Genomic DNA, 10692 nt, shown 5'->3' with positions numbered 1-10692 from the left:
AGCCCCCAGTTTTCTTCAGCAAAAACTCAGCTATCACTGCTCAAACTAGATGAGCCCCTGCAGCATGCTGGGAGCATTAATACATTCATGTAGTTCAGCTGCACACATGAGCTGGGATGTGGGATCAAGCAGATGGATAATAGGATATCCTCTGCCGATCCTGTCTGCTCTGCAGCAGTACTAGATATGTCTGCATCCTGATGTGCTCCCTCTTTCTTCTTCATCTTCAACTCTTGCAAAAAAAAAAAAAGTTTTGGGTTGAATTTTCTGTTCCACTGAACTTTGAATAGATGTTTATCCCAATGGGGAGAAGGCATAATGTACTGCTTACTGCTTTTCCAGTGTATTTCCTCCCTGCATTGCACTGCCAGCACAAGAAGACTCTGTGAATCACGGTGTGTGAGACTTCAGACGTACCTGGCACTCATCCTTCCCTTGCAATTTTTCTGCATTCTGTAGCTAGGCTGAAGGATGCGTATCCTGCTTCTTGTAGATGGGAAAACAAAGCAGATGGTCTCAGTCTGTGGGACAGGTGTCCACATCAAAAAACTGTCACCATACTTTACACTTTCTCAGCCCTACCGGCCACGATCTTCCAGAAAAGAAAAACATACCTTGCCATTTTGCATACATTTACATTTATTTGCATGAATTCAGGAACCTGCTGAGCAAAAGCAGACGCCTTCCTGTTTTTAAAGTTGCACTGTAGCAAATCCATCAAAAAGACTGGTGTGAAGATAACTTGTGAAGTGCTGAATGCCAGGTGCCTTTGATATGCAAATCAATAATAAAAAGGGCCATACTCCATGCCATACTCCTATTCTACTCCTGCCTTTTGTTGCAGGGATGAGTCTTAATATGTCTTAATGAGCTGCAGAGGAAGAAGCTCATGAATCATAAAACCATTAAGGTTGGAAAAGACCACTGAAATTATCGCTAACCTGCCCCCACCATGCTTGCTAACCACATCCCTCAGTGCCATATCCACACATTTCTTGGACACCTCCAGGGACAGTGACTCCACCACCTCCCTGGGGAAACTGTGCCAGTGCTTCACCACTGTTCAGAGAATAATTTCTGTACCAATATCCAACCCGAGGGATGCAAATTGAGGTCTTTACCTCTCATCCCCCACTGCCTCTCATCAGACTGTGAAGGCAACTGTGAAGTGTTTTCTGCTGGATTTCCTTGGAAAAGGCCAATGGCTTTGTCAATGTTCAAAAACATATTCCTTTTTTTTTTTCCTTCACTTTTTTTTTTCTGGTTTTCTTCTCCAACCTCAAACAACCACAAGAACATCTATATCTACGTCTTCCTAAACAAGTCAGAAATATCTCATTTGGGCTGGAATGCTTAGGGTATCGGGATGTGGGTAGTCCAAATCAGGGGAGAGGTCAATGAAGTCTTACTGAAAGGACTATTTCCCAACATACATGCAAATCACTGCCTGAGCTCGTAGCAAATCAACCCACGTGGAGCCTTATGTCCAGTATCAGAGGGGAAAAATAAATCCAAGAGAAAAAAACAAACCAATTCAAAACACAGCAGATTGCTCAACGCTCCCTCTAGGACAATTGGAAATGCAAAAAGACTTCATTTTATGCAATGTGCTTGGCCAAAGCCAAGCCCTGCCCAAGGAAAGCCTTTGCAGTGACGAGAGGAGCTCCTCATTGCCACATCCTGCAGGGCTCGAGCGTGGAAAAATACCCAGGTGGCAATTACTGCAGGCAGCACTGCGATTGTGGGGGCCCAGATAGGAAGTGTCGGGTCCAGTGCTAATCAGGGCACTTTGGCAAGGTGGGAGAGGACGAAAAAATGAGCATTTCCATGAGATCTTCACTCCGTGTCCACGGTGTGAGCACCAGTCCTGCTCTCCTTCACCTCAGCTGGTCACACAGTGGAAGAGGCTCTCTGGGTGGCAGCACTAGGGGAGCAGGTGGGTGAGGAGCTCTGTGCTGCTCTGGCATTGTTGCCTACCCCCATGCTCCATCCCCTCCGGGGTTTCCTATGTGAAGGACTCTAGCTTTTTCCCATAAAAAATGTCAATGCTCGGTGTTTTTCAACTCAGAGAACCTTTGCCTACTAATCCTCTCGGCTTCCCTCCCACCTCCCCAGCCTATTAACAACTCAGTTTCACTGAGCACTGTGTTTCCCTTTGGCACAAGGGAAGGCAGTCACAAAGGCTGCTCAAAATGAATCAGAGATGTGCCTATACCTGGAGCTACAAGCAAGCAGAATGTCTGTTTTCACTCACTTGTTTGCACCACAGCCACTTACACAAAATCAGTAGCAAAGATCCCCCCAGACTTTCACATTAAAAAAAAAAAAAACAACCAACCACCAAAAAACTTATGTAACTCTGCAACTAATCTTTGCTAATCTTGAGCAAGGCATTTAAATCCAGGGAGTAAGCCTATTCTTTCTCTCACCCTGTCCCCCTCCAGCCTCTCTTAGCAGTAAAAAGGGGAAAAACAGAAGCAAGGTTCACAGCATTGTGAATGTTCCTACCAACGTGATTAAGTGGCACAGGGGCCCGACTCTGCTCAGAGGCGGCAATCCCTCCCTCCCTGCTGCCTCCATGCACAGCCACCGAGGGCCTTAAAAGAAAAGCTGCTTTCAGACTGATTACCACTCGCTTTTTGCTAAAGCATGGAAATCTCTACTCTCGCAGCTTACCATTGCCTTGTTCTTGCCTGGTATTTTTTCGTCCTCTATTCACTCACACATCTAAGAACAGAAGAACGGCCATCTGAAGTGTTCCTTTACGGTGGGCAGTGGAAATATTTGACAGTCCTCAATCTGGTAAGCAAATTGTGTTGTACAGTGATACCAATATGTCTATTTGTTTGTCTGCCGTCTGTGCCTCAAGACATATGCAGCTGGTGGATTTGCTGCTGTTAAACTGCTTCCTTTAACGGTTTATAGCCCAAAGGGAGCTCAGTGGGTGCCTGTGCTTGTGCAGTGAAATGTAGTCACAGGTTTTATGCAGAAAGAGCATTGGCTGGCAAGTGCTTGGCTTCTGAAAAGTGAGTACTCCACAGCAAGCTGCCTCTTTGTGAAAGATGAGCTACCAGTGAGAAGAGGGGAACAAAGTAGAGTATGTCCAGAAGGACTGATGCGTGCAATCTAACCCTTAACTAACAGTTAAGCAACAGCAGTGCATGTTATCATGCTGTTTGCAATTTGACTTCCGCTCTTCAGTAGGTTGCATTTCCTATAAATTCAAGATAGGGTGAAAAAAGGCATGGCATAGTGCTAATTTGAGCGTTCAGAGTTTGGAAGTCAGTTTAGAACACAAGGGGAGGATGTTCCAGCCTACAGAGAGATGCTTGTGACATTATTACATGTGTTTTAATAGTGCTGTCAATGCTGTTTGCTGCATTTCCTAAAATTACACTGAAAAATGTAGACCGTAATGCGTTCTGGTTCTCCTACTATGCTGACATTACATGAAGCAGACATAAAATGAAAGTGCATGAGATATTCTGGGGTTGAGCACTTGTTCACAGACCAAAAGGTTCATCAGTGACTTGTGATGATGGCAGCAGTGGGGTGGAAAAGCTGAGCACTGGGAGAGGATTCCTGCAGGTGACAGATTTCAGTTAACCTGAAGGTGATCAAAGGGATGGAGGTCCCTTTGGTCTTTTGTTTGTTCTATGTGACAGTCAGAGTTAAGCATCAGTGGGAAGCCTGGCAGTGGATGTATTTATATTTACTTTTACTCTTCAGAAGGAGATACCTCGCTGCAGTGTTCGTTGGAAGCCTAAGGTGTCCCCAGCTCCAAGCAGGGCTTTTGCACACACTCAGGGATTTTGGGAAATTTAGGTCCCTTCCAGCCTCAATTTTTCTGTTATTCAAGGAAATATTCACAACCAAATTAATGGCACACAAAGTGGCTGATAGCAGCCTGGGCTTCAAAGAGCCACAGGGTCCTTGTCAGTGGGCAAGCACCAAATGGAAGGATGAGGACATATGCGTTGCTTCAATCAGGATGACATATGAGTGGTTTGTTGTTATTTTGTCTTATTTTCTTATCAGTACACTTAGACTTTTTGTGAAATTTTCTATGTTATTTTATTTTATTTTATTCTGAAATGCCAACAATCAAACGGCCAGGATTCAACTACCTTATGGATATTCAGTACTTCATGTAGGGACATTTGTCAGTAGCCTAAAACATCTATAGTTAAGTCCTGGACAAGCTGCTCTCTGTGTGCCCAGCTCCTCTCCTTAGTCTTTTTTTGGATTAAAGCTGTCCCCTCTAAAGCACCAGCCATGCCCTCGGTCAAAGCAGCACCTCCATCCTGTGTCCCCAGACACAGTTATATTGAGACCTACCACCCCAGTATGCCACAAACCCTTCAAGCATAAGATTGAGAAAACAAGTGCCCCTCTCCCAGCATTTTGGAAAGCAGAAATATCTATTGGAATGGATATTTAGGTTCCCTTGAACTTAGTATCCAGCGGTTGATCAGGGAAAAGCTACGTGCTCAAAGACAAGATGATGTGGAGGTGTAAAATGATCTTTCCACAGTTCTGCCCTCTCAGCTTGCGTTCCAGCGGCACCCAGACGTACCCAGAAGGTAAACCTAAGCTGAGATATCTAATACTTATTCAAAGCCTACTTCTCATCTCTATAAACGAAAATCATACCTGTTTACACTTCTGGTTCCTCCCATGTCCCATGGCAATGGGTTCCACAATACAATGCCTTGTGTGAAAGAGCAATTCATTTTGAAAGAGCTTTTCATTTTCACCATGAATTGGGCTCCCATTTACTGCTATGTTACAATTGTCCATTGTTGTTCGCTTTTTCTTTGCTACTCATTACAGACCTCTACGAGATTTCCTCCCCTGGTTATTCTTTTCTTCAAGCTGAAAGTCTCAGTCTTTTTCATCTCTCTTCACAAAGGGCCAATACTTTCATTAAAACTTCCTTGTTGCCTTTCTCCTTATGCTTTCTAGTTTCATGAAGGGCTAAGTAGGACAGACTGCAATGGTTGAGCTCTGAACACATATGTATACAGTGGCTTGAAGTTGTTTCCCAGTCTGTTTGTTTCTTAAAAAGTCTTAACTGATTCTTTTTTCTGATGACCGTTGAGCAAGGAGCCAGCAGTATGAGGCAGCTGTCCACACTGAGCCCCGCATTTCTTCCCTGAAGAGCCATAGCTAATTTAGAGCCCACCGTCTCAAAACGTATAACTGAAGATGCTTTTTATCCTGAAATACTCCGCACTGCATTTACCAACACTGATTTCTGCCTTTCTATTTGATCTCTCAGGCACCCGGTGTCCTGAGATTCTTTGGCAATTTCACAGTCAGGCTCAGCTTCCACAGAAAAAAAATAGAAAAAGACTTACAAAGCTTTGCCACCTTCACATTCACTCCCTTCCCCAGCTCATTTATGAATCTGCTGAGCAGCTCATATCCCATTAAATCTCTTTGAGCTGAGGCCCTTGCTCCACTTCTCTAGTCTTTCATCTCCAGTCTTCAACCACGCATTGATCTGATACCAACTCTACAATGGAGCTGTCAGCCAGCGGGAAGGTAGAGAGGGGCTGCCTTGCTCTGACACAGAAAAGGTGGCAATAATGCAGGGAGTCCAAATTCCTCTTCCATGGTTGGCAGCCCTTCTGCCTCAAAGAAGCTGCCTGACACCCCAACTCTGTGGCATGGGATGGAGCCCGCCTCTAAGGTGCACGTGCCTGGCATTGCATTTCCTTGCATCCCCTGAAAACCAATGGTTGCCCAGATTGCTCCTTCCCTACGCCAGTGCCCACAAACAACCACTGTGCTGTGCTCCTGCACAACTGGGAATAGGCCCAGGAGTGCCTTGGGGTGCCATGAAGAACAGTGCCATGGAAGAGCTGAGAGGCTCCCAACACACTGTGCTGATGCAGAGGAGCTGCCATGCTGAGCTGTGCCCTTGAAGCTTTCCCCAGAGCCGTGCAGAGCTCTGGTTCAGCTCTTCTATGTCTTTCCTGCCGGGCCATGATTGCCTGGCATCTGGCATCATTTGGAAACTTTCCCAAAAAATTCCTCCTACCAGCTCAGAATTGCATTTTAAAAAGGCACTAAATTCAATCCAGCAGAAAGCTGCTGTGGCCAGCTCACTCTGATCTGCTATGGAAATATGGGGAAACATGATGATTTCCAGGAGATGGGAATGCAGTTTGACTCCCAGCTCTGCTGGAGGGATGCTGGAAGAATTTCTTCTAGATACGGTTGTCTTCGAGCACTGTGCACAATGCCTTGCCAGACATGTGGTGCTCCCAGGAGAGCTGCAGCTCTTACTTTCCTTCACTTTCATTTATCTATCTAGTGATCGTAGCAATCGAGATTCAGAAGGGAAACAATATTTTTGTTGAAATAAAAAAAAAAGCAAAGTGGATTTTCCACTAAAGGAGTTAATTGACCGACTAGGGAACAAACAGAAATGTTAGATAAAATTAGTTCTGTATTTATTTGTCTGTGATACAGAAGAATACCAACAGAACCATTCACTGCCTGAAATAGCTGAGCTCATGAAAATCTGCTCTCTGCCATAAATCTATTAGTAAATCATTGAACAGTGAGCACACTGCACCTTCAAAAACTATTAATTGCATTCCTGCCCCATTTTAGGCCTTATGCTTTTGCCTCATATAACTGAAGTATTTTCAGTTCTTGTGGAAGTTCTTTTACATATTTCCAAGTTGACCTCGCATTCAGTACACCTATCTTTCAGATGTGTGAAGGGACATGTGTCTGCACTAAATGTGGACTGTTATATCTAATAGGTCAGTCCAAATGATTAGATTTGTTTCCCTTTCAGGGCACAGTTTGGAGCCCAGTTTATTTCTACAAGTTTGAGAATTCAGTATGTATATATGTCTGATCTTACATGTGAAAGTGAATCATGCCAGAACAGAAACACCCCTTTGATCAGTGAAGTGGATAAAAACTACAATTTTCCTTTGTCACAATGACTCTTAGTTTGGAAAACTGATCTGGCAAATGAAGGGTTTCTACAGCACCTTGCACCATGGAGCTGCGCAGGGTCTGCAAAGGAAAGCAACATCTCTCCAAAAGGGATTGTCATATCCTTACTCTCTCCGTGGGGTTAGTTGTTAGCTTTCTGAATGCTTCCAATCTTTGGGAAGTTCACAGGACATCTGGGATAATTTCATGTTTTCATGTCAATTTTTTTTTTTTTTTTTAATCTCAACATTTTCCCAAGATTTCTCAACATTCATAGAATCATTTGAGCTGGAAGGGACCTTTGAAAGTCATCTAGTCCATTAGTGAAGGGCTGCAAGATTTGGATACACTTTTTTCTTACAGGAATAAGACCAAGTTTGAAAGACTGCAAGTTGGGAGCTGATTTAAGTCACTGTTTCTCATCCTGTCAGACGGATGGTTCTTGCTAGGTTCAATTTTCTGCTCTGAAAATTATATTATTACGTCTTTCCATTGCTTCTGAAAATACAGGATGACCACAAAGTAACTGAATACCCTTTGAATCCACTCCAACGGACATAGGTTGAGCTATGAGCAGTACATAAAATGTGCTGCTGAGACAGGATTCAAACTTCTCCAGGAGATGCTCTTAGCGCTCAGCTAGAGAAATGAATCAGGCTACATATTTGGATGAGTACTTTCCATTCAGAAGATAACTTTCTTCTCCCCTAAATAAGACAGAATACTTCACAGACTGACATGGCTGTTTTGGAACTCTGTGTTTCCTTTCAGATTTGTTTGTTTTAATTAATTTTGAAGGGTCATGGGGAGGGAGAAGCCTATCTCTGTCCTATGACTAATATAAGGCTGAACACGTACAAGATAATAATAGCCCCATCCTCTGGGAACCATGCCTTCCCCTAACTGCTTTATTGGTCATTAGTCACTATGTGTCACCAGATTGTCACCACCCTCATGCTCAGTTTTCAGGCTTTTTACAGAAAGTTACTGCTGGCTCTACAGGGTGTAGCAAGAGCTTCTGTTTATTACCAGGCTTTTCTTAGCTCTTCAAGGACTTGGTTTTGGTGTCCTGGTGAGGCCAAGCACTCGGATATGTGTTTGGGTTGAGCATGTGTATGGCTCTAAGCACACTGCACCCTGGCACATACTTCTATGTATCAGAATCATGACTTGGAGGGCTGAATCCCCAAATGGACTCAGATTCATGCCCAGAGAAGCTGCAGAAGCTCCATTCCTGGAGGCATTTGAGGCCAGGTCACATGGGGCCCTGGCTGGCACTGAGTGACAATCTTGTCTGTGGCAGGGGACTGGAACTGGATGATCCCTGAGGTCCCCTCCTACCCAAGCTGTTCTATGATTGTATGAACTTATGCTGGGAACCAGCTGGTTTAGATACCTTGGAGTTGAACAAAACCATGTGTGCATTTTTATATAAAAAATGCAGCTGTTCACCTCATGCTTTAGAGAGGAAACATGAGGTTTTGCAGCTGAACCAGGTGATGCGTGACCTCATCCTGAGTGGCCACATGCAAGGCATCTTGGTCTCTAAAATGTTCTATCAAAGCTTGCAGAAGTCCTACTGTGAAGAAGGGTATGGTGAAATCAGTCCTTCCTTCCCTCAATCCTTTTCATAACAGGGATTTTGGAAGGAGAAGTGCTGCACTAATTCTGTCCCCTCCCAAGCACCACCCTTCTCAGCTCCCTCACCAACTAATGAAGTAATCAGCAACAATTTCAGATACTTCTCTTGAAATAAACATTGATTCAGAATAAGATCATGGCAAAAGAGATCTCATCCTGAAAGCTGTAACACAGCATTTGAGCATCAGTAGCTGTCCAGAATTTGCTGTAAACTGATTTCCCCATGTTGCATCACTTTGGTCCACTGCAGCCTGAAAGAAGAGGCCACCCCATGAATTAACAGAACCAAACTAGACTCAGCTGTCTGAATGCGAGATAGCAGGAGAAGATTTTTTTCTGCTTGGCTTTGTGTGTCTGACACATCTGGTTCAGCATGAGTTGCTGTGATAGCACTGTGAGAGAAAACAAAGTAATCAGAAAAAGCAGTATTGGCTTAAACCACAATATTCTGACAATTTCATACACAATTTCACACACAATTTCACATGCAATTTGCAGAATTCTGTTTTGTCACTTACCTGATCGTTTACAAAATCCTCCTACCATCTTCCCTAAGCAGCCCTACACTCATACCTTGCATATGATTTGTAAGAAAGATCCCACACGCACTCTGAAATTCATTAGTTATGTTTTAATGTACTCAGCATTAGTAAAGTCTGGATCTCTGCTTCCAAGCACTTGAAATCCTTCCCTCAATCCCCCTGAGCTAAGCAACAGAGGTTCTGGTTTGGTGACTTCTGCAGCTGGTTTTCATACTGGAGCATTCTGAGCTCCTTGGTTCGTACAGCCCTGGAGTCAGCTGCTCTGTGAGTACCCAGAGAGAAGACCCTGCATTGACTAAACCATGGGAGAAGCTATCAAGCAGTTCCCTTACAGGAAACATCTCCCAACACATGCCAAATTTTGTTTACTTCTGTTCCTGCTCAGACACACTGAACATAACAATTAACATACGAGGCGCGATGGAGCTGCTTTCAACATGTCCTTCCATTCCTTGATCCGAATCACACGACACATCTCTGTTTAGTCTGTTAAACGAGATACCGTTAAAGTTATCTCCCAAACTACTTTATTTAATCACTTTCAGTTAGTAAAAAAGATTTAGCCCAAAGCTATTTCCCTCACGCGGGCTTGCAGCTCGTGAACAAAACAGCTCCCTGAAGAGCAAGAATGGAGTTCAGTAAGGAACATGCTAATTAAAGCTGGATGAGTTTTCCTCATTAGATGTAATTACTTTAGTTTTTGCAGGCTGTCTTCTATGGGGTGTCCTTCCTGGCTGATGTCCTGAGGCTAATTAAGGAACTGCGATGTGCTAAGTGCGTAATTTCCAGCAGAGACCTTCTTTTCAGTGTCCTGGCTTTCCCAGTGTCCACAGTAAGTAACTTCTGTACATACAAATAACATTTGCATAGATGTGAATAGCAAAACATGCACACATGTCAAACAAATAAGGATTGCAGACCACCTTTTACCATTTGAAAACAGATTTGGACCATCTAGAAGAGCAGACAGTGTAAGCCTTTAGCATCCACGATTGAATACAAAGCTTCTTGTGAAAACTTCAGGGTTACTGTCCCCAAATGAACAGAGATTGACCCCAAAGGGTGAAGTATAACCCCTCTGTTAATCTTATGTTCCAAATAGCTTTGGAATGATCCACTTACGGCATTTCTCAAAAGGGCAGCATGGGCCAAGAGGACATGAGAGGGTGCCTGGGAGACAACAACGTCTCACACCTCCTTCTCCAATTCCAGCATGACTTAAAATAAGCACCAGAGAGATACAGCTTCACAGGACATTAATTATTGTCATAGTCTACATCAGATTCACCGTGGATCACCTACTCCCCCACAGACAGCACTGTTTGTCTGCTGCTGAGTGTTGGAACCCATGGGTACCACTGCATGTGAATGAAGCCTGCAATCACCTCTGAATCTCACAGGGCTGAGAAACTGCTTAAATCTTGTCCCCAAGCAGCTCGGCCAGCTGGCTCACTAAAGAAATTCTGCCAGGGATAGAGAAGGCTTATTTATCTTCCCTGCACAGCAACATCCACCATGTACTTGTCCTATCCCCCATGCATCTTCACCA

The 10692-nt window shown here is 44.0% G+C and overlaps 1 protein-coding gene across 1 annotated transcript in view; it reads left to right on the top strand.

Annotated features, from left to right (window-relative positions):
• The first annotated feature begins 2649 nt into the window (after positions 1 to 2649).
• LOC122155128 (androgen dependent TFPI regulating protein) overlaps positions 2650 to 10692 on the top strand; it is a 29110-nt gene continuing 21067 nt past the window's right edge. Inside the window, exons 1-2 of the mRNA XM_042808902.1 lie at positions 2650 to 2802; positions 9841 to 9975. Coding sequence (XP_042664836.1) covers positions 2650 to 2802; positions 9841 to 9975 — 288 coding nt within the window. The remainder of the gene's footprint in view (positions 2803 to 9840; positions 9976 to 10692) is intronic.

The sequence above is a fragment of the Centrocercus urophasianus genome, unplaced genomic scaffold (assembly GCF_019232065.1).
Source record: "Centrocercus urophasianus isolate 14NV4802_14NV808 unplaced genomic scaffold, USGS_Curo_1.0 seq_11, whole genome shotgun sequence".
Classification (NCBI taxonomy): domain Eukaryota; kingdom Metazoa; phylum Chordata; class Aves; order Galliformes; family Phasianidae; genus Centrocercus; species Centrocercus urophasianus.
The sequence above is the reverse complement of the archived record's forward strand: the minus strand, read 5'-3'. Positions and strand labels throughout refer to the sequence as shown.